General features: G+C 43.6%; 1 protein-coding gene across 1 annotated transcript in view; it reads left to right on the top strand.

The window, feature by feature from the left end:
- The window catches only part of KIAA1614 (KIAA1614 ortholog), a 54,831-nt gene extending 31,709 nt beyond the window's left edge, over positions 1 to 23,122 (top strand). Inside the window, exons 8-10 of the mRNA XM_020984352.2 lie at positions 4,937 to 5,061; positions 5,701 to 5,885; positions 21,867 to 23,122. Coding sequence (XP_020840011.1) covers positions 4,937 to 5,061; positions 5,701 to 5,885; positions 21,867 to 22,060 — 504 coding nt within the window. The 3' untranslated portion in view covers positions 22,061 to 23,122. The remainder of the gene's footprint in view (positions 1 to 4,936; positions 5,062 to 5,700; positions 5,886 to 21,866) is intronic.
- Positions 23,123 to 23,984: the final 862 nt, after the last annotated feature.

Genomic DNA, 23,984 nt, shown 5'->3' with positions numbered 1-23,984 from the left:
TAAAATGAAGGGGTTGGGTTCCGTCGTAGAGCTAGAGCTATAAGGGACCTCGGAGACCATCTGGTCCCACCTCTCATTTTACAGATGAGGAAACGGAGGCATGTGCAGCTCACACAGGTAGTAAGCTTCAGGGTGAGATTTGAACCCCTGCCTTCTGACTCCAGAGTTAATGTTCCTCCCTCTGTACCAGATATTAGGCAAAAGACCAGTGTCAGGAAAGTGTAAGCAGTAGAACAAAGGGAAATCCACCTGGAAGGAGAGAGGGGATGGAGACAATGGGCAGGCAGTGAGAAGGGAGGAAGAAAGAAATGCTCCCTGTCTGTGTTTGTTTATGCCTCTCTGCTGGCACCTCTGTTTGCCAGTGTGTGTCAACACTATCACTGACAGTGTTTTCCCTGGGGGTCTGGCCTTCATTATGGAGTCAGATTTATACAGCATATCCCTAAACCCTGGTACTGGGAGATAAGCTGAATTTGTACATATAAGCACTTCAGGGGAATGGTGCCATAGTGAAAGGGTAGGGGATAGGAATAAGGGAGGAGGATCTGTTTGGAATCTAAATCAAACTGGTCAGCAGCAGGCCAGGAACTTGGCAAACTCGGGGCAGGGCTGGAGCAGGACCTGGGAGGGCATTTGGAGGGGCTGAAGCAAATGGAAGGAGGGGGCTAGCTGCCTGGCTTGGAGGGACTTACGTCATCAGATCTCTGGGCATGAAGTACTGGCTGCTTCAGTCTTGACTTTTTATCTTGTCTTTCTATGAAGCAAAGCTGGAGGAGTTGGGACCACACAAACATGAACTAAACAGATGTAACCCCAAGCTATTTTTGTCCACTGCTCCTCTGGGGTAACTTCCTATCACCAGCACCTGAGGAATCAGGGGACCCTCCCTCAAAAAGTATGTCCTTAGAACTGATGGCTTTTCTTCCCTCCTCTGACGGTGTCCCTTCCCTCCAGTGTCCCGTGGAGTCTGACATGGGACCAGTCATTTCCAGAGCCTGAATGTCTTTTTACAATGGAAAGAACATTGATTTGGAGCCAGGGGACTCAGATATAAACCCTTCCTCTGTCCTCACTGTCTACATGACTTTGGGCAAGACATTTAACCTCTGTAAAATCATGGGGGCTGGAATGGATGACCTCTGAGATCTCTTCCTGCTGGGATCCCTCTCATCCTGTGGCCTCTGAGGTCCCTTTTAGCCCCAGATCTCTGCTCCTGTGATTGGATGGGGGTGGGGTATAGTGAGAGGAGACATAAAGAATCAAAGATGGCAACATGGCCCTCAGTCAGAGTGACTGGGAAAATGGTGGTGCCCTCAATGGAAACAGGGAAGGGGGGCAGGTTGAGGAGTGCCGGGACTCACTAGCCTGAGAGCCCATTGTTACAATTTCAGTATGAGCACTGAAAATCAGCAAACTCTGCAGATCGGATCTTGGTTTTTGTTTTGCTGATTGTCTAGACTTGAGAAAATGCTAGAGAAAATCCTAGTAATACAAGATTCAACTTAATAGTGTGCCATGGAAACAATTTTCCTCAATAATCTGGTTGCAAACATTCACCAGCACACCTCTGGATGTGGGGGTTTTTTTTTCAATTTTTTTTTTTTAGGCAGTTGGGGTTAAGTGACTGGCCCAGGGTCACACAGCTAGTAAGGGTCAAGTGTTTGGTCCGAGGTCAGATTTGAACTCCTGGCTTCAGGGCCAATGCTCTATCTGCTGTGCCACCTAGCTGCCCACCTCTGGATGTAGTTTAAGGCATGTAATCAACTCCTTGTTATTGTTCAACTCCTCGTTGTGAGTTTAAAATGATAGTTCTCTTCCAGCCTGTCCATGTTCGCTTCCCTTTCCACTTAGGAGGCTCCTCCTTTAGCTGTTATTTCTTGCTGGTTCAGACGATGGCCTTTTCTAGCACTGAGCCCAATCCACCGCCTTCGCTTCTGATGGAAACTGCCGTGTTTGCCCAGGGTCACCCAGCTAGAAGAGAAGAGAAATGTCAAAGTGGTGAAACTGACAGATTTGGTAACAGATTAGTTTTGGCGGGTGAGGAGGAAGGAAGCTTCTGTGCTGCTTTGGGACTTTTCCCATCATACCTTCCTTCCCCAGGAAATTCACCACTGGAGAATCTTATTCTCCTGCAAGATCGAACCAGCCTTGGTACTCACATGTCTCATCAATCTCCTTTGCCCCTTGGTTTAGACTCTGACTCGAGGGCGGAGCCATGAGCTCCAGGGCCTCCATTTAAGAAGGGGGCCTAAAAGATTTCTTCTAATTTCCCACCAGCTACACTGCGTTTGGACTTCTTTGGATTTCTCCATCATGTCCCATGCCTGGTCATTTCTCCCCTCCATTTCTCCCCCCCTTACAGGTTCCTTTTGTATCTTATTTCCCCCTCCCATTAGATTATAAGCAACTTGAGGACAGAGACTGTCTTCCTTTTTATTTGTATTCATATTCCCAGTAGTTAGCACAGTGCCTGGCACATAGCAGGTGCTAAAGAAATGTTTATTAAATGACCAAAGAGTTAAAAAAAAAAACCAAAAACCTCCAAGGTTTCAAACACAGCAGACTTGGCAAATGGTGGTAGCAATCCTTTACTCAGCATTTCTTTAAGCACCTACTATGTGCTGGGCACTATGCTAGTTCTGAGGGACATAAATACAAAAGAAAGAAAGTCCTCACCCTCAAGTCTCCTAAGTATATATGACATGTTCACAGATAAGGAAATAAGGAAATATACAAAAATACACAACGATTAGGAAGAGGAGTGGAGCAGTAGCAATTAAGGGAATCTGGAAAGGTCTCTTGAAGGAAATGGCACCTTAAAGAGTGCCAGGTATACCAGGAATCCAAGGTTAGGAAGGAGAACCTTCCAGGAACAGGGGGAAGGCACCCAGTAGAAAGCCAAGAGATAAGATGGAGTGGTGGTAAGGGCAAAAGCAAATAACGATGAAGACAATGACTGACATTGATATAGTACTTACTATGTGCCAGCACTGTGCTAAGAGCTTTACAATTATCTCATTTGATCCTCACAACAACCCTGGGAAGTGGGTGCTATTATTATCCCCATTTTACAGGTGAGGAAACTGAGGCACACAAAGGTTAGTGACTTGCCTAGGGAAACACAGAACTAGTAAGTGTCTGAGGCTGAATTTGAAACTCAGGCCTTCCTGAGGCCAAGCCCTCTCTCCACTGCGCCACCTAGAAGCCAGTACATAGTAGGCCAGTTTGGCTGGACCGTAGTGTGTATGGTGGGAGATGAGAGAGGAGTGTCGTGTGTGTGTGTGTGTGTGTGTGTGTGTGTGTGTGTGTGTGTGTGTGTGTTTGAGAGACAGAGAGACAGAGACAGAGAGACAGAGAGAGAGACAGAGAGACAGAGACAGAGAGAGACAGAGACAGAGAGAGAGACAGAGAGAGACAGAGACAGAGAGAGACAGAGACAGAGACAGAGAGAGACAGAGAGAGATTGAGACAGAGAGAGATTGGCCTTGAATGTGGAGTCAGATTCTGAAGGGTTTTAAATGCCAAACAGAAGAGTTGATATTTTATCCTAAAGGCAATTGGGAATCGCCGAAATTCTTGAGTGACTAGTAACATGTTCAGCCCTGTGCTTTAAGAATATCAATTTGGCAGCTTTGTGAAGCCTGGATTGGACAGAGGAGAGGCTAGACTCAGGAAAAGCAACGAGGAGGCCATTGCAGTAGTCCAGGCTGGAGGCTGATGGTGGCACAGGGAGAGACGTCAGAAGCAGGGGCAAATTGGAAAGATTCTAAGCTAAGCTTTGGATGTCATGAGTTTGAAGGTTAACTCTAAGAAATCCAGATGAAGATGTCCCATAGGAAACTATTCCTAAAACACAGAAAACCATGTTCTATGTATGTCCCGTAGGAAATAAAGATCTGGGTTGTTTTCAGAAAGGAAGTCAGGGCTGGAGTTTAGATTTGGGAGACATATGCAGAGAGGCGGTAATTGAAGATGTGGGGAGAGAGTGTGGGGAGAGAAGAGTTGGAAGGATAGACCTCTGAAAAATGCCCACATTAAAAAGCTGGTGAAAGGATGGGACGTTGGTGAAGGAAAGAAAGGCAGATGAGATGTAATTCTTCTGGGGAGACTCGATGTTGCCATTGGTGTCTCATGGAAAGGCACCTGAAGGTCTAATAGAAAAGCTCTTTCAAATCCTTCTGTAAAGGAATAGGAGGTGATTAGTGAATAGCACCTGTTTTTTTGTGACCCTAGAAGGAGAATAAATAGAGTTATATTGCAGAAAAAGAAATTTGTTCTATTTCAGAAAAGATCATTAGAACTGGAAGGGAAATTAGTGATTATTCTAACTCTGTCGTTTAAAAGATGAAGAAGAGCACCAGTCCTGGAGTCAGGAGGACCTGAGTTCAAATCTGGCCTCAGACACTTACTAGCTCTGTGACCCTGGGCAAGTCACAACCCCAATTGCCTCAAAAACAAAAGATGATGAAACATCCAGGGGGAGGAATGACTTGTCCAGGGTCACAAGGCTAGTTAGTGGCAGAACCAGATGCCCTAACTCCTTGCTTTTTTACTAAACACAATACCAAAGGAAACTTTAGAACAGAGGTTCTTAACCTGCGGTCTGTAACCTAGTTTTTTTTAAAAATTAGATGACCATTTCAACATAATTGGTTTACTTTGTAATCCTATATACTTTAATTTATGTGTTTTAAAACATTATCCTGAGAAGGGGGTCTATAGGGTTGACCAGTCTGCCAAAGGGGGACTATGACATAAAAAAGGCTAAAAAACCCCTTTTTATATGGAGATTTTTCTAAAAGTCTTGAGAATGGTTTGAGGGCCCTTGTACTAAGAGACAAGGGAATGGATTGGAAGACTTTTAAAATTCTTTTATACTACCATGAGCTCTTTTCCAGAATTTTTCTCACCTGCAATACTGCATCTTTCCCACCAGGTGTCACCCCCTCACCAACATCAGAAGGCTGGCTCAATTCAAAATCTCCATTCTCTGCTAAGCAAGGCGGATCGCTCAAGCCGTTACCTGGTAGGGGATGGAGAGGAGCCCAGAGCATCTGGGAGGTAAGATTGGGCTATAAGCACTCTTTGACAAGATGGCTTGAGCAACCTACTTAAGGACTGTTTCCTCCCTGGTCAGAACTGGGAAAATAAAGGAGCGGGAATCCTTTTTTGCTTTTTGTTTTTCTTTCTGTGGGCATCTTTTAGGAGGAAATTCACTAAATTTAAGAAGTCAGTTGCCAATTGAGCAGACCAGTAGGAGGTTGGGGGCAGGAGTTGGAGGAGGCATAGCCAAAGAAAGTTTGAAAGGAAGAACTCGTGGAGGGATGTTTAGAAAACTTGTTGAACTTTAAGATCATTTGTGGGTTTTGAAGAAAAAGCTATCTGAGAAAGACTCCCAGGAATGCCTCTTGGACCCTTGGATGGTCATTCAGTCCAACCCTAGATTGATGTAAGGGGTCCCCAGAAAAACACAAGAACTCTCTCGAGACTGTTCTGGGTGGGGCATCTCTAGCCGAGGGACCAGAGAGCCTGAGACCTGGGTCACTGATAATTCTAGAGGACCAGTGGGGCCCCAGTACTAGCCATGACTATGCTCACTTTTACTGGTAGAAGAGCCTAGTCTTAGAGAGATGTCATGCTCTACAATGCAGATGAATAACTACACCTTTCTCACATTTCTTCCCTTGCTTTACCCGATAGGCAACCAGGCATCGCTCCCAGGCGCTCCCTCAGTGTAGATGACATCGGTGTCCCCAGCCTGGTCCGGACAGTGGGTCGGATAGTAGAGGTATTTCCAGATGGGACCAGCCAGTTGGAGCTACAACGCCCCCCGAATAGTACCTTTGGTTTCTGTGTGTCCTCAGGGAATGGCCGACCTGATTCAGGTAATTCTTTCCTGGTATACAGAGTCCCCAAAGAAGTCTCTGGGAACCAGCAATCCATGGGGGTTACAGGTACAATACCTGTGATCCCAGCTTCTGGGGAGGCTGAGGCTGGTCAGTCTCTTAAGCTTAGGAGTTTTGCTTCAGGGGCTAAGACGATCAGGTGTTTGTATGAAGGTCTTCATTGATACGGTCAGCTCCTGGAGTACAGAGCCATCACATTGCCCAGGGTGGGGCAAAACAAATCCACCCAGGTCAGAAATAGAGCAGGTCAAAGCTCTCAAGCTAATTAGAGTGAGATTAGGACTTTATGAGTAATCAATGCACTACCAGCTAAAGTGATATGAGGAGAGAGAAGGGGGAAGGGGAAGAGAGAGAGGGAGGGAGGGAGAGAGAGAGAGAGACAGAGAGGAAAGAGAGCAGGGGGAAAGAGGAGAAGGAGGGGGAAGGAAGGAGAGAGAGAGAGAGAGAGAGAGAGAGAGAGAGAGAGAGAGAGAGAGAGAGAGAGAGAGAGAAAGACAGACAGAAGGAGAGAAGGGCGAGGGAGAGAGAGAGAGGTTTGAGAAAGCTCATTTTTAGGTAGTACTGATGGGGTGCTTGGGTGCTTGTGTTTGGGTGCTTGTACTTGGACCCCAATTGCTTCCTAGTCTCAGAACCACTGTCTCTGACAATTTCTCCCCAGCCCAAGGACACTGTGCCTAGCAATTACTCATGAGTGGGTTCCAGCAAGACCCTTTTCTCTCTCCCTAGTGCAATTACAAACAGCACCTGAAGGAATTATTAGTTTGAACTGGCTTTGCACTGGGTCATAAAGATATTCTTACTCACTGGACTATCTATACTACCTCCCTACCTCATTATCTCCTTGTTATCTGTATTCTAGACCTAAGACATATGTATACTCCCTACATCTACTTTGTCAAACAAGACATTGACTGGTGGCAGATTGGACAACTCTCAGTTACCCCTGAACTCTAGTTAACTTAGTGACGTAGCAGACCTAAAACCACACCTCCATATGGCCCCCCTTGTGGGCTTTTCCCAGTGAACTCTGGGTAAAAACGCCTGGGCAGTAGGTACAAGAAGTGCATGTTCCTTTAAGAACTGATCACTCCTTAACCACTCCCTAATCCCGCCCTGAAGCACCTAGTTAGCATATTTGACACATGTTTTATTATATTTTATACTATATAAACTTTAACTGTACTCCTTTAAGATCGTAGCTTCCTTAAGAATCCTTGCCTGCAAAAAAGCATAACAATAAACTTTTTGCCAACTTGACTTAAAGAATGCTTGAGTCTGTGAATTTATTCCAGATGACCCCATCCTGTACTCCAGTCTTTGAGAGGTCTCAACCTCTAAGACCTCAACAGTACCAGATCAGGACCTTTTATTCAAAAGGCCAAGATTTTCACCTTTGCTGGCTCTCCCTACACAGTTAACATACCATTTGTAGCCTTTACCTACCCTTACCAATCTCACTACTAAGGACCATTTAAGGTGTGTTAGTTTCTGTTTCTGTTTGAAAAGCTTAGCTTGTTTAACTCCATTTGGGGACAGGTTGAAACAGTAAAAGACTGAGGGAGGTCAAAGCTGGAGGTAGGATCTGATCCCAAAGTACCAGAGGCTTCAAGCTAATGATTCACAATTTACTTGCCTTCAGGTGCTGATAGTATCTTGAAATCAGGTTCTTAAAATCCTTCCTCTGGGAATGTAGCCAGAGTTAAATGTTTGTGCTCTGAGGCTATCATTAAAGTGAAGCTCTATGACGCCTTTGGGATGTGGTCTGAATATTTTCCTCCTCCTTTCTGTTGCCTGTGCCTAGACTTGTGGCTAGCTTCCTCTCTGTGCTCCCTGAGTCCTCCCATGCTTGTTCATGGTGATTTAATGCATTATTCACAAGCTGCCCTAGACCTGTGCCCTGGAAGGTTGCCTCCTGTCGTGTCTTATCTGAGGCTTGTCTAAGTTGGGTGAGAGAGTGGTCAGTCATTTGGTGTGGGTGACTTGTAGCCTTCTAGTCCTCTGTGCCTCCAAAGTGCTTGGTGAGCTGGAGGAGAATTGGGGCATGGTCCTTTGGGGATGGAATGTTTTACAAAGAATCCATTTCAGAATCAATCTTGGTTCAAGTGGAACTTGGAAGATGAGTAACAAGCAAACTGGCCCAAGTATCAGGGAGGGCACAGCCTATTGCTGGGGGTCTGCTCCCATTGACTGATGGACCTCCATTTCACGGGAACAAAAGTCCCCATTTCCTCCTCAATCTGTATTTTGGTTGTTTTTTTTTTAGATTCAATGTAGTTTTTTTTTCTATTTTATTAATTTGTTTTGTCAATCTGCATTTTGTTCACCAAGCACCTCAGGCTAAGTTTGTATTTTTAAAATACTTCAGTCACACTAGAAGAAGCCTGGCAAAATCAAGAAGTCTTAGACATAGTATCATAGGGTAGGATATCCTACTTACTTTCCAGCTCCAACTCTTGCTTTCAGAGTGGAGTCCATTTCAGTCAGTCAATTAATAAGCAATTATTAAGTGCTTACTGTGTACCAGACAGTACCAGACACTGTGCTAAATCTGGGAGAAAGGAAGATTCAAAGAAAAAAAAATCTTTGCCTTCAAGTAGCTTACATTCTAATGTAAAATAGGAAACATACATGAATCGGGACTACAATGTATGTAGACTGACTAACCTTAAAGCAGAAGTCAGAGGTGGGAAGAATGAGAGAGGAAGAGACTTGGAAAGGCTTTCCGAGGAGATGGGGCTGAAGCTGAGTCCTAAAGCAAGGCAGGTATCCAGAGGCAGAAGTTAGGAGGGAGAGAATATTTGAAGCGTGGGGCACTGCCAGCGCAAAGACCCAGAGTCTGAGGCAGGAGACAGTGTTGTGTGTGAGGAATGGAAGGTAGACCACTATGGCAAGTGGGACCATAGACTGCATGGAAGGGAGTGATACATTAAAAAACTAGAAAGATAGGGCTACTGTCCTTGGACTCCTGAGCTCTGGGGTGTGTGTAGTGGGTGTCTGTGAGAGAGAGACAGACAGACAGACAGAGACAGAGACAGAGAAAGACAGGCAACCTGAAAGTTCATGTCTTGCAAGAAACTTCCATCTTCTAGGAGAGCAGGAGTGAGACACCAAGCATTTAACTCCTAATAGATTGTCCCCACTGGGAGGGAGAAACGCTGTAGAAACTTTTAGTGCCCCTCTTAGTCATAGCAGCGCCAGCTTATGTGACAACAGGACCCCTAACCCTGCATCCTGGTGGTGCCAGAATCCCAGAATCTCCATGGGGCCTGGGTCTTATTCGTGTGTCTATCTGTTGCTACATCTCCGGCACTGAAAAGAGGTCATGCTTAAAGTCCCCAATGGCTAATAGTAATGTCCATGGTTCACCACCTGTTACAAATCTAATAGTGTGTCCTGGTCCCAGGCAGCATATCTCTTGCCTCCAAAATTCCTGTGTCTTACATCATATCCTTAGGTCAGCCAATCCAGGAACTGGCTGGCACTGAGGCCAAAAAGACAGGGTCCTGGTACTGGCAGTCCTTGCAGAAACACTATATCCCAACAGAAACATCCCCTACAGATGTTACCACCAAATGGCTGGGAAAGAGAGATTATGTTTCCCCTCTGCTAATGCCCAGGTCTGTTATGAGAGAGGGTAAGAACATCTGACGTGGAAGGAATGGATACCAGGGGAGCAAAGAGAAGGGAATCAATCCATCAGCAAGCAATTATGACAAGTCTGTTATGTGCCAGGCACTGTGGATACAAAGACAGTCTCTATCCCCAAGGAGCTTACATTTAATTGGGAGAGACAAGTTGTACATATAGAGCAAGGTTTTTTATATTTTATTTTCAGTTCCAAATTCTCTCCCTCCTTCATCCTCTTACTCCTGCATTGAGAAAGCAAGAAATGCAAAACCCATTACAAATCTGTATAGTCATGCAAAACAAATTATTGCATTAGCCATGTGCCAGAAGAGAAAAAAGCAAGATAAAGAAAGAAATAGAAGAAAATATGCTTCAATCTGTACTAAGTCCATCAGTTCTTTTATATGGAGGTGGATGGCATGTTTCAACATGAGTCCTTTGGTTCTTGTGTAGATCAGAGTTACTAAGTCTTTCACAGTTGATTGTTACAATATTTCTATTACTGCATAAATTGTTCTCCTGGTTCTGCTCATTTCACTTTGTATCAGTTCATACAAATCTCAGGTTTTTCTGAAACCATCCCTTTCACCATTCCTTATGGCACAATAGTATTGTTTCATGTCCATATACCATAACTTGTTCAGCCATTTCCCAAATGATGGGCACTCCCTCAGTTTCCGATTCTTTGCCACCAAAAAAAAAAAAGTTGATATAAATATGTGTGGGTCCTTTTCCTTTTCCTTTGATCTTCTTAGGGTATTGACCTAATAGCATTACATCTGAGTATACTCAGTTAAATAGCTTTGCGGGGGACAGTTCCAAATTACAGCAAAGATTCTTAACATTTTTTGTGACATGAACCCTTTTGGCAGACTGATGAAGCCTATGGAAGCTAGGTGGCTCAGTGACTAGAGCATTGGGCCTGAAGTTAGGAAGACCTGAGTTCAAATTCATCCTCAGACACTTACTAGTATATGACCCTTGGTAAGTTACTCAAACTCTATCTCACTCAGTTTTTCTCAACTGTAAAGTAGGGATATTAACAGCATCTATCTCATAGGGTGGTCATGAGGATCAAATCAGATAATATTTGTGAAGTGCTTAGCACAGTGCCTGGCACTTTCTAAGTACTTAATAAATCTTTGTTCCCTTCCTTTCCTCCCCCAAAGGTCCCTTCTGAGAATAATGTTTTTAAATACACAGAATACAATGTAGATGATTATAAAGGAAACCAATTATATTGAAATATTATTATAAAAAGATGAACAAAACAAGTTCACAGACCCCAGGTTAAGACCCTGAGAGAAAGAGAGAGATTGAAGTATGTGTGTAGGTATGTGTACACATGTATTAAATACTTACAAGATGTTGGAAGGAGAAGGGCATTTGCAACGGGAGGGATGAGGAAAGGCCTCATGTAGACAGTGTTATTGAGCTGACTAGAAGGAAACTCAAGATTCTGCTGTTGCTGTGGTTCCTTTGTTCCCAAAGAGGACCAATGACATCACAAGGGTGATGTCTTGACTTGCCCATTAATTGGATTTAAGTGAGGCAGAGCTAAGCAAAGTCTCAGCCTCACCCTCTCCTCCTAGGATGCCGAGGAGTGAACGACAGCCCGTGCAAAGTCACGGACACTGGAAATCGAATGTTGTGTCTGAGGAGCAATAAGATTAGTTTTAGTGGCTTGTTGGGAGTGTAAAGGGCTTTGCCCCAAACTGTGGAAATTATGCCAGAAAAGCTATGTGCAATAAAGCTAGAAAGGTAGGTAGGGCCAAGTTGTGAAAGGTTTTAAATGTCAAGCAGAGAAGTGTGTATTTTATACTACAGATAATGAGGAGCTACTGGAGTTTATCGAGCAGTGGATGAACAAGATCAGACCTGCAATGTAGGAAAATCGGTTTGGCAGCTGGGGGGAGGATGAGCCGGAGAGGGGAGAGTCTTGAGGAAGGGAGGCCAATGAGGAGGCTAATGTAGCAGCCTAAGAGACAGGCGATAGAGGTCTGAACTGGGGCGATGTCCGTGTCTGCAGTGGAGAAATCTTCCTTGTGGGGTGAGGGAATTCTCAACCAAATCTTTTCTCTTTTCAAATTTCAAAACTACGGTCTTGACATAACCGAGATTCGATTCTCATTGAGTACAAATATGATAACGTGATCATCTTTTAGACCTTCAGCTGGCTGGTGAAATTGGCTGAGGTCAACTTCAACAGAAGGGAGCCCTGAGGTCCCTTCCAATTCTGAGATTTTAACATTTTTATTTGGGTTAAACATAAAGATTAAGCATCCTTATCAAAGGCCTGTTCCATTGGCTCTTTTCTGTGATTTTTTTTTTTACAAGTGACTTCTCTTTTGAGTCCTGGCCCCCACTTTCTTTCTCCCGAAAGGTATTTATTTCATCTTGTTCTTCTGGTCTTATCGTCACTTACCACCCACACATTCCGAAACTCATCAGGCATTTCTCTTGTTTAGACAAAGCCTGCCCCAGGCCCCTCATTAAGTTCTATAGCTTACCTCAGCAGTATTCTAAAGGGATAAAGGAAGCCCAGAGTGGGGGTTTAAACAAGATGAATGAGAATGAAAGCGAAGGTTGTAGCAAAGTACTGACAATAGAGAGAAACCAGGGAAGAGACAGAGTAGGCTAGCTCTGAGATGGTAGGCCTTGAGCACCCAGGTCTTCGATCCTAGATTTAGAACTGAAGGGAGCCTTTGAGATCATCTGCGCCAACCTCATCATTTTACAGATGAGGAAACTGAGGCTCAGATGTTAATTAGCTTGCTCACATTCACACAAGTAGTGAGACAACTTACTGGAATAGTCTAAGATGGGCAAAATTCATAATGAAGAGCAGAAGGGAGATGAAAAGGAAAGGCAGGATCCATTCCATAGGTCAGAGAGTAAGGAGTTGATATAAAGACAGGATTTCCCATTGGACACACTGACTATGGTCAAGGAGGTAGCAGCAATGTCAAGACAATTGCAATCAGGAAATGGATCTGGAGTCCAAGAAGAACATAACTCCATTTTTCCAGAAATCAGAAAGGGGACCCATGAGAAGGCAAACAGAGGGTGGACCAAAAGTGAAGAAAGCTAGGTGACACTAGGAAACTTTAGGTATCATACTGGCTGTACTTTCACCATCACCCTCCTCTGCCTTCCAAATCCAGTTTGCATAAAACCTGACATTGACAGTAACTGGTGGCATTTTTGCCCCAGAATCAAAGAGCTTTTCAGAGTTGAAAGGCGTCCACCTCCATGGTCGGCTAGCCCGGCTTGTACCTGAAAACAAGAATCTCTAGTTCAGCTTACCTGAAAGGTCAGCTGGCTTTTGCTTGATTGTCTCCAATGAGAGGGCCCCGACTTCCTGCTGAGGCGGACCACTCCTCTTGGGGAAAGCTCTCCTTTTGAGGAAATTGACTTTTTTGATTTTCACCTGTTGTTTTTGGTTCCAAACAGAACCAGCTGAATCTCATTGCCATTTGACCGCTTTCCCAGTTCTTCTTAAAGCCAGCAATTGCACCTTCCCTAAATCTTCTTTTCTCGGGGGTAAACATATCAAGTTCATTCAACTGATTCTCATGTGACATGTACGCAAAAGGCCTTCATTATGCTTGCTGCCCTTTTCCGGCAGTCTTCAGCTTTATCAAAGGCCTTCCTGAAATGTGGAGCACAGAAAAGGACCCCATTGTCCACGTGGAGTCTGACCAGGGCAGAGCACGGCAGGACCTCCTCGTTCCTGGACACAGTATTTCTCTTACCTCAGCCTAAGGCGGCATTCGCTGTACATGTCACAACACTGATTTACACTGAAATCGAAGTACACTAAAATCCCCAAATCTTTTACTGTGTTTTCTCCATCACTTACTGGAGTCTAGATAATCAACAAAACAACAGATCAAGTCCCATTTATAGCACGTTTTACCTTCTATGGTGTAAATGCTCACACTGAAAATTTAACAATCAGGCTTTGGAGCCAGTATGGCCTGGCTTCAGGACACTCCTGGCTGCAGCCAATGTAAACCTAGCTGTGTGTCTGTCTCTCTGTTGCCCTTTGGGTAACCGGAAATGTTGATTCCTCAGGGATTGTTGCATCCCATGATTCGTTCATTCATTGACTCAATAGACATTTATTACATGCCCAATATGTGTCAGGTATTGTTCTAGGAACTGGAGATACAAAAATGAAAATTAGGAAACTATGGAATCCTGCTAAGGAGACATGAGGAGGCAGGGCATGCTAGTGATGGTGGACAGTGGGAGAGATGGGAAATGGAATATTGTGTCCCAGGAACAACAGCAGGTGGGCCAGTTTGGCTGGCTTGTAACGGGTGTAGACAGGAGCAATCAACCTAGAAAGTAGGGCTGGAGCCAGGTTGTGAGGAACATTCAATGCCAGAGAAGTTTGTGCTTTATCCTGGGTGAAAAAGAAGAGCTGCTGAAGCTTCTAAAACAGGGAAGTGACATGGTCACACTTGGGCTTTAGGAAGAGCCATTTGGCAACTGGATGGAGTTGGGGAGGGTCTGGAGGCAGGAGGACCAAGGAACAGACTATTGCAGTAGTTCAAAGGAGAGGAGATGATGACTTGAACTAGGGTGATGGCTGGGTCAATGGAGAGAAGAATGAGAGAGATGTTATGGATATAAAAAAAAATCAGTCAACCCACTGGCATTTATTGAGTGCCTACTATGTGTCAGATGCTATGGCTATACATTGTTTCCCTCTAATACAATGTAAGTCTCAAAGGGTTTATATTCTCCTGGGGCAGGCAATACATACATACACATAAAACTCTAATAGTTTAAGACAGTACCAAAACTTGGGGCACCCTGTATAAGCACGTACAAAATGCATACCAAGGCAAAGAATCTGAAATTGAGAGGATGCCCATCAACTGGGGAATGGCTGAACAAGTTGTGGTATATGAATGTAATGGGATACTATTGTGCTATAAGAAATGATGAACAGGCTAACTTCAGAAAAACCTGGAAAGACTTGTGCGGTCTGATGCTGAGTGAAGTGAGCAGAACCAGGAGAACATTGTACATAATTAACAGCCATGTTGTGCGATGACTAATATTGATAAACTTAACCCTTCTCAGTAATACAAGGATCTAAGGCATCTCCAAAGGCCTTGTGATGGAAAATGCTATCCACATCCAAAGAAAGAACTATGGAGTTTGAATGCAGATCGAAGCATACTATTTGCTATTTTTTTCTTCTGTTGAGTTTTGTTTCCTCTTTTTTGTGGTTCCTCCTATAGGTTCCAATTCTTACTTACAACATCTAATGTGAAAATATGTTTAATGGGAATGTTCATGTATAGCCTACATCAGATTGTGCGCCGTCTTGGGGAGGGTGGTGGGGAGGAAAGGGGAGAAACATTTTAAACTCAAAAGCATTTGGAAGTGATTGTTGATAAATCAAAATAAATTAACACAAAATGCACACCAAAAAATAAGATAATTTCAGGGGCAGTGCTAAGAAGCTGAAGTGGGGGGAGCAGCCATGAGGAAAGGCACAATTTTTGGTGAGGCATTTGAGCTGAGCTTTGAAGGAAACTGGAGCTTTCCAGAGGTGGAGACGAAGAGGGAATGCATAGCAGGCATGGGGGACAGCCAGTGCAAGGGTTTAAAGATGGGATGTTGTGTGTGAGGAATAGAACTGTGTGTAAAGGTGAATACTGTATTATAAGCCTGGAAAGGTAGGTTGGAACCCATTATAAGGGCTTTAAATGCCAAACAATGGAGTTCGTATTTTTCCTAGGGGTAAGAAGAAGCCACTGGAGTCTCTTCAGCAGTGGAGTGGCCTGATCAGACTTGTGTTTATAGAGATCACTTTGGCAGCTGGATGGAAAAAGGAATGGAGAAGAGAGAGCCCTTCTCCATTTAGAAAGTTATACTAGTGGTCCAGACCAGAGGTGATGAGGGGTAGTGAATATGTGAGGGGGCACTGATGCACTTGTGGAAGTGGAATGGATCAGACTGGCCATTGGTTTGGTATGTGGGGGAGAGAGAGTGAGACATTAAGTATGGCACTGAAGTTTTGGAACCTGAGTGACATGAAGGATGGTGGTATCCTCAACAAGGAATAAGGAAATTCAGAAGGCTAGATGTGGAGGAAAAGATAATGAGTTCTCTTTTGGACATGTTGCTCTTGAAATGCCTGTGAGACATCTAGTTCAAAATGTCCAGTAAGTAGGTGGTGATAGGAGCAAAATTCAGCAACTTGAGAGTGTGAATGGAGCAAGCAGATCATGGGTTGGGTATTGGGGTGCATATGCAGTGTATCTGTTGTAACCTATGACAGAAAAAAAAATGTATTAGAAGTGATGACAGTCTTGTATCATTTTTTCATCTGTTTGTTGGCTTCCTTCCAGTTTCTATCTGGTTTAGAAAGGTCTCACACCACATTTTTTCTGGACTTGTTTTCCCCTCTACTGCTCCTCACTATTTGGGGAGGCACCACTGTTAATAATCTTCCACTGTCCTCCTTCGTACCAAGTAGAGAATGAGTTTATGTTGTAAACTAGCATTTCTCTTGTCTGTTCTGTCTCTCTATTTGCCAAGGAGATGAAGAATTTCCCTTGTACCTTGGCTTCCATTTTGTGGAAATCACTTTACATCAGTTAAACTGATGTTAATAACCAGAAATGGTGATAATTGGAGTCAATGGTTGTTGTCTTTAACTTTATCCAGTTCCCATTTTTCAGTCAGTGTGTTAGATTGGAGCTGATGTAATTGCATTTGGGGCCCTCTTCTCATCTTTATCCTAATGTGGTTTTGATTCTGACCTTTACTCTGAGTTAGTGGTCTAACAGCCCAATTCTGCTCCTTCATATACCAGTAAGAAGTTATTCCCCATGTACTGCCATACTAAATTTATTTTTTGGTGTGTGATGATGTTCTGTGCTTACCATTTGTTAGGAGCAGGCCTAACTGTAGCACTCTGTTAGTTTGGGTTTGATGTTGGGACAAACGGAGACACTTAGAAGGAGTGGAGTAGTTAGCAAAAAGGGACTTATTTAGCCCCGATATAGAGGGGTTGTCAACAAGGATACTGCGGCACTTAGCTCCTATAGACACGACCCTACATTTCTACATGGAAATTAATCTGGTCAGGAGGGCAGAGTGTTGGTTTTGGGCTGTTTTCAGGTTGGAAAGGCCACAGCCTCAGGGCCTGATCCCACATGGATGAGACCTTTAATGCCTCTAGGTGACCAGAAAGCCAAATCAACACAACTGGAAACCATTAGGAAGTTTTGTCAAGAGATGGCCAGCTCGAGCTTTGGCCCAACCCCGAGACCAAACAAGTCCTGACTTTGTCCTCCTCCTAGCTCATGGTGGGGTAAGGAGAACCCTGGTAGATATTGCTGCTATCACATACCATATCTACTGCATTCTGAAAGGCAGCTAGGTGGTCCAGTGGATAAAGCACTGGTCCTGAAATCAGGAAGACCTGAATTCAAATCCCAACTCACATATTTCCTAGCTGTGTGACACTGAGCAAGTCATTTAACTTTTATCTGCCTCAGTTTCTTCAACTGTAAAATAGGGATAATAATATCACCTACCCCATAGGGTTGTTGTCAGGATCAAGCAAGATATTTGTTGAGCCCTTATCACAGTGCCCAGACATAGTAGGTGCTTAATAAATATCCTCTCCCTCCCTTTCTTCTAACTGTCCTTGAGGAACATATTTATGACATTCAACTTCCAGGTAGTCTATAATTCTTGCTTTATAGCTTCTTCTATATCTTAATCTTGAACCACATATTTTTGTGTTCTCACCTCTATGCCTACTTTTGTATTGAAGTCACTATGAATCATATATATCGTATATATAGATCATATATATCACATGTATTGTATATATACATCATATATATCATATAACTTACATTTATATGACAACTTAAGGTTTCCAAAGTACTAACTCTCACCCATCCAGTCCAGATGGACTTAAAGTAATCATCATTCCCCCTTCTTGTACATGTGATTTTCATACGTGTTTTGTACATGTGATCTTATACATGTTGATTTTTTGAACCCTCGTCTAAGACTTTACATTTACCCCTATTACATATCACTGTTTGCAGTTTGACCCAACATTCTGTAGCTCATTGAAATCATTTGGTACCTTGTTTGGTACCATCCAACATGTTAACTTCCCTCCTCACTACAAATTAGTAAATTTGATAACTGTTCTATCTATGCCTTTGCCCAAGTGACTAATGAACACAGTTAAACTGCACAGGACCAAACACAGTACCTGGTGCAATCCATTCTAGAGCCCTCCTTCCAACCATCAATGAGCATCTAACCATTAATGAGCACTCTTTGGTTCCAGCCAGTTTCAGTTTCAGTTCCAACTAATCCTCCTTCAGTATATAGCCCATTTCCCTCCCACAATAATACCATGTCAGACTTTGTCAAATACTTTGCTAAATTCTAGGTTAAACTACAGTTACAGAATTCTTCTGATCTACCAGTCTAGTAACCATAAAAAAAAGGAAATTATGTTAGTTTACCAAAAGCTTTTCACTAGCCATTCCTCTAATAACACACTCCAGAATTTTGCCAGAAAGTGAAGAATTGAAGATAGGTTGCTAGTCCATAGTTACCAGATTCTACCCCCGATCTCTCTCTCTCTCTCTCTCTCTCTCTCTCTCTCTCTCTCTCTCTCTCTCTCTCTCTCTCTCTCACTCTGTGTCTGGGTCTCTCTGTCTTTGTCTCTGTCTCTGTCTCTGTCTCTCTGTAAAGTGAAATACTCTTGCCCACCTCTAGTCCTGTGGTATTTCTTCCCTTCCCCACAGTCTTTCAGAGATCCCCAACAGTGTCTCACCAAATCACACATGCCAGTTCTTTCCATACCCTGGGGGTGTACATAGTTCATCTGGGCCATAAGTCATCAAGGGCAGCTGGGCACCTTCTTGCCATCTCCCTGTTTATCTTGGCTATCTAATCCACATTAGTCATTTTTATTCTCCCCTTTCCAGTTCAAAGATCTTTCCTCCTTGGTAGAGAAAATAAGAAAAATAACATTTGAGGAGTTCTGCCATCTCTTCATCATTCTAACCCTCAGCACCAATCCTAGTTCTTCTTTTCCACAATATAGCTACAGGGTTTTTGTTGTCCTAAGCTTCTCTTATGAGATACAGCTATGAGCCTGAGCCTTAGAAATCCTGGACGATTATTGGGTGGATTGTAACACACCTTCCCACTCTCTCTCACCTGCCTTCCTTCCTGTATCTGTCTTCATAAATCGAAATTTCCCATGATGCCCATATTGTTCTCTTTTCCTCTTTGTCAATATTGTTTCTTTTCCTGACTTCTCAAGAATCTTATTCTGGAAAACTTTCCACTCCTCCCCCCAACCCCAGGCTAATAGAATTTTAGTGCATGAGATCCTACTTAGACTTTCTTTGAACCCTTTGAAATCTGCTCACCCAAATCTGACTTTCCTCTCTTGTATCGCAAATTTTAAAACAAATCAGTCACTTCCCTCCCTGCCCCACCCCCATAGTTCCCATCATTTCCAGCCCAGCCACCAGTTCCTCTGGATCCATTACAGTCAAATCCAGAAGATCAGTTCCTCTTGGTTCTCCTAGGACAAGCCAAGAACTTTTAAGCTTCCTTCCTTAATGCAGAGAATGAGTTCCAGCAGATGTTTGGATAATTGAAATTCCTTATTGCTGCTCTATCAGGTGTCTACACCAGGGCCAAGGCCAGAGCCATTACCTATTTTCTAAACTCTTCCTCTATTTTCTTTCTTTCCTGGTTGGCTGCAGCATATACTCTAATGACAATCTCATTTCTGTTTTCATTGCTGTTGCTGTTCGACATGAAAGTATTTCCACAGTGCTTTCATCCTCTGGTTCCTGGATTTCTTCTTCTTTTTTTTTTGATCAAATTTTTTTCAGTTTTTTAATTTATTTTTACTTTTCAACAATCACTTCTGTACACTTTTGAGTTTTAAATTTTTCTCCCCCTCCCCAAGATGGCATGCAATCTGATATAGGCTCTACATATACATTCCTATTAAACATATTTTCACATTAGTAAGTAAGAAATTAGTAAGGAAGAAATAGAACCAATAGGAGGAACTACAAGAAAGACGAAACAAAACAGAAGAAATAAAAAGAGCAAATAGTATGCTTTGATCTGCATTCAAATTCCATAGTTCTTACTCTGGATGTGGATAGCATTTTCCATCATGAGACTTTTGGAGATCCCTGCATTGCTGAGAAGGGCTAAGTCTATAGCTTTAGTCATCGAACAACGTGGCTGTTACTGTGTACAATGTTCTTCTGTTTCTGCTCACTTCACTCAGCATCAAACCATAGAAGTCTTTCCATGTTTTTCTGAAGTCCACTTGCTCATCATTTCTTATAGTACAATAATATTCCATTCCATTCCTATACCCCAACTGATGGGCATCCTCTCAATTTCCAGTTCTTTGCCACCACAGAAAGAGCTGCTATAAATATTTTTTTGCACATGTGGGTCCTTTTGCCATTTGCATGATCTCTTTGGGATACAACCCTAGAAGTGCTATTGCTGGGTCAAAGGGTATGCACATTTTTATAGCCGTTTGGGCATGGTCCTAGATTTCTTCTTGAGAGAATAGCTTCCTAATCAGTGATGCTGTTTTTTCTTCCTTTTGACTATTTGGTTCCTTTTGAATAAGGTATCCCCTTCTAGAGCCACAGAAGTTGCCACTTGGTGTTAGAACCTGAGTTTGAATCCTGCCTCCAACGCTTAGTAGCTGTGAGATCTTGGGCAAGTCATTTAGCCCCTCTCAGCTTCAGTTTCCTCATCTGTAAAAATGGGGATAATAATAGCACCTACTTTGAAGGGTTATTGTGAGGATCAAATGAGATAATATTTGTAAAGCCTTTTTGCAAACCTTAAAGCAAACCTATAAATGCTAATTATTATTAATATTAATATCATTTTTTAGATGTTGGGAATGTAGGCTCAGGGTCAGGACAAGGATGTGCTCACTTTGGTTAGGACTTCAGGATAGTTATAAGTGGATATTGGCTTGGGGTGAAGAGATGGCAGAGAGCTTTTACAATGTATGTGAGGGTGGTGAGATTGGGAGATTTGTTTGTACTGAATCTTTAGTGAACATTCTTGGTCCCCAAGTAGGCAGCACTTAGAAGTGCCTAGAAAATTTAGGGTCATTGCTTTTTTTTTGGCATTGTATGGTATCCCCAGCATTCAGCACAGTGCCCAGCACTTGCTGATTTGGTCTGCTAACTCTAGACAAGGTTGTGAAACAGGCAGAAGAGTGCTGAATTTAGCATTAGTGGACCTGGGTCTAAATTCTGACTTGGCTATTTTCAGTCCCTGTGTGACTTTGGAAACATTCACTCACCTCTCTGGGCCTCAGTTTCCTTATCTGTAAAATGAGGGAATTGGACTAGATGGCCTATAAGGGCACTTCTGTCTTGAGATACTATTGCCCTCATCTATGCCCTATTCCTGCCTCAATCCTCTATCTCAGGGTGTACCCCTATGCCCTCATTAACATTTCCCAATAACTCTTTACTCCAGCATTCTGTGCTGTAAGGATTAGGGGGGGAGGTTACTGAGACCTTAGTAGCCCTCTGAAATCATACCCATATAGGTGATCACCTCTATTCCACCTCTATACACAAGTCAAGTGAGTGTAGAGAATAAGGCAAAGAAGGAAGGAAGGAAGGAAAGAAGGAAGGAAGGAAGGAAGGAAGGAAGGAAGAAAGAAAGAAAGAAAGAAAGAAAGAAAGAAAGAAAGAAAGAAAGAAAGAAAGAAAGAAAGAAAGAAAGAAAGAAGAAAGGAAAGAAGGAAGGAAGGAGGGAGGGAGGGAGGGAGGGAGGAAGGAAGGAAGGAAGGAAGAAAGAAAGAAAGAAAGAAGAAAGAAAGAAAGAAGAAAGAAAGAAAGAAAGAAAGAAAGAAAGAAAGAAGGAAAGAAGGAAGGAAGGAGGAGGGAGGGAAGGAAGGAAGGAAGAAGGAAGGAAGAAAGAAAGAAGAAAGAAAGAAAGAAAGAAAGAAAGAAAGAAAGAAGGAAGGAAGGAAGGAAGGAATGAAGGAAGGAGGAAGGAAGACAAAGAAAGAAAGAAAGAAAGAAAGAAAGAAAGAAAGAAAGAAAGAAAGAAAGAAAGAAAGGAAGGAAGAAAGAAAGAAGGAAGGAAAGAAGAAGGAAAGAAAGAAAGAAAGAAAGAAAGAAAGAAAGAAAGAAAGAAAGAAAGAAAGAAAGAAAGAGAAAAGCGCCTTGCTTTTAGTAGGTGCTCCATAAATGTGTGTTGATTTTATTTGCAGGAGTGTGCTAAGTTCCCTCTTTTTCTTCCCAGGGTTCTATGTTCAGGAAATTGCAGATGCCAACACAGCCAAGCTGTACTCGGGGCTGCTGGGAGTAGGAGATGAGATCCTGGAGGTGAACGGAGCCAAGGTCACAGGGTTGGGCCTGGCCCTGGTCAACAAGCTTCTGTCCCGGTCAGAGAGCCTCTCCATTCGTGTGCTGAAGCAAAGGGGCCTCCGGCGGTAACCCAGAGCGGCTGCTGGCCTTCGGGTCTTCACCTCAGCTGTCCTGAAGCTCCCAAGGGCTCGCTGATAAGGAAGCAAAAAAGCTCCTCTCTTGGCCAGGCTCCATAAAACATGGAATCTAACTCCACAGACTGTTAGAGATGTTCTGGGCCAGATGCTGTCATTCAGGGAGGGAGGGCAGGTGTTTCTTTTGTAAAGAACTTAGGGAAATTTGGGAAAAGCCCCTATGGGTCTCTTTCCCCTGGCCGGGATGCCTGTAGCTGGGGGCTTTGTCCTAGTTGGAAAGGATGAATGGTGAGCTTTGGCTTCTACAATAGGTGAGCTATGAAGTCAGCATTAAGAAGTGATTAGCTTGATGGAGACTGGCTTCCCCCACTCTGAGCCTGTTTCCTCATCTGTAAAATGGGAGGGTTGGGTCTAATGACTGCCAAGATCCCTTCTTTTCTAAATATATGAGGTCTTCGGACTTGAGTAGACAGTGGCCAAAGAGGCTCTTCAATACTAAAGAAGCCCCTTTGCTTTTCTTTACTGACTCTCCCCAGTGAGACCTTCTTTTTCATCATCTGGGAGGGTCTTTGTCCAGAAACAAAGGTTCCCTCTAGAGCTACTAGAGCAGCCAGATAATTGGGGGGGGGGAGCACATCTCTGGGCCCTGCCTGTCAGCCCCAGAAAAGTCTAAGAAGGAGAGGGAGAAAAACCAATAGTAAAAATTGGCAGCCCCCGGCCTAGTTCTGCATGTTCTCCCTCTGGATGCTGGTGCCAGCCCAGACAAACTGCTTTGTCCCCAGGGGCACAAGCCTGGCTGCCGTGTGTCCAAAACTTTCAGGCTCTGTGCCCAGACCTCTTTCTGCTAGTCTGAGATAGTTGGTCAAGCTGGAGGTGGAAATGTCCCAAGCCCTGCTTGGTGCTCTGAGGCCTGAAGGAATGGGAGGACCTGGATGGGGGAAAGTGGGGAAGAGGGGTGTTGCCCCCCTGGTGCTGCTCATCTAGCTTGGTTGTGCTATAGGACCAGGAAGCCATGTGGTTTCTTAAATTATTAAAACTCAGAGATGAACTCTCCTGATTTCTGCATTGAGTTCCATAGGGAGGAGAGGGAGGGGGGGTAAGGAAGGGGTCCAGCTCACCTCGAACCCTGTCCTCCTGAAGTAGCATGCTGCAGTGAAAAGAACGCTACGTATAGAGTAAGAAGACTAACCACATGACTGGGCAGATCACTTAATCTCTGAACCTGTTTATCTGTAAAATGGAGATGATAATAATAGTGGTTATGTTGCACTTACTAATATGCCAGGTGCTTTACAATTATCTCATTTGGTCCAAACAATAACCCTGCAAGTTGCTATGATTATCCCCATAATAGATGGGGAAACTGAGGTTAAGTGACTTGCCCAGAGTCACATAGTTAATATCTGAGGCCAGATTTGAACTCAGCTCTTCCTGCCTCCAGGCCTGTACTCTATCCATTGGGCCATCTAGCTGCCTAATATCAGAAACTTCATGGAAGAGATATCTGCTTATATACAAATGGGACTAGATGTGCTCCCTTCCTACTCTGAATTTCTGTGACTGTATAATACTTGCGTTGTCTACTTCCCAGGGTAAAGAAGAAGTTTTAGAAGCTATAAAGCAGGGCTGGGAAGCCTTCAGCCTCAATTTGTTCTGTGAAGTTTAGATTCAGTCAAAGGGCCATACTTGAAGACCTAGAGGGCCACATGTGGCAGGTTCCCCACCCCTGCATAAAGTATTTATAAATGTGAGATTCAGGAGATTCTCAGGTGTTCAGAGATGCTACAGTTGATGGGAACTGGGGCTTTGGAAAGGAGAGGAATAGGTACGTTGCCCATTGCCATATTGGGAGGTGGGAGAAAGGAGACAGAAGAGATTCTGCTGCAATGGAGGCCTATGAAGAAATAAGGTTGGCAGCA

The sequence above is a fragment of the Phascolarctos cinereus genome, unplaced genomic scaffold (assembly GCF_003287225.1).
Source record: "Phascolarctos cinereus isolate Bilbo 61053 unplaced genomic scaffold, phaCin_HiC Scaffold_5;HRSCAF=322, whole genome shotgun sequence".
Classification (NCBI taxonomy): domain Eukaryota; kingdom Metazoa; phylum Chordata; class Mammalia; order Diprotodontia; family Phascolarctidae; genus Phascolarctos; species Phascolarctos cinereus.
This window is presented reverse-complemented; position numbering and strand designations above follow the sequence as displayed.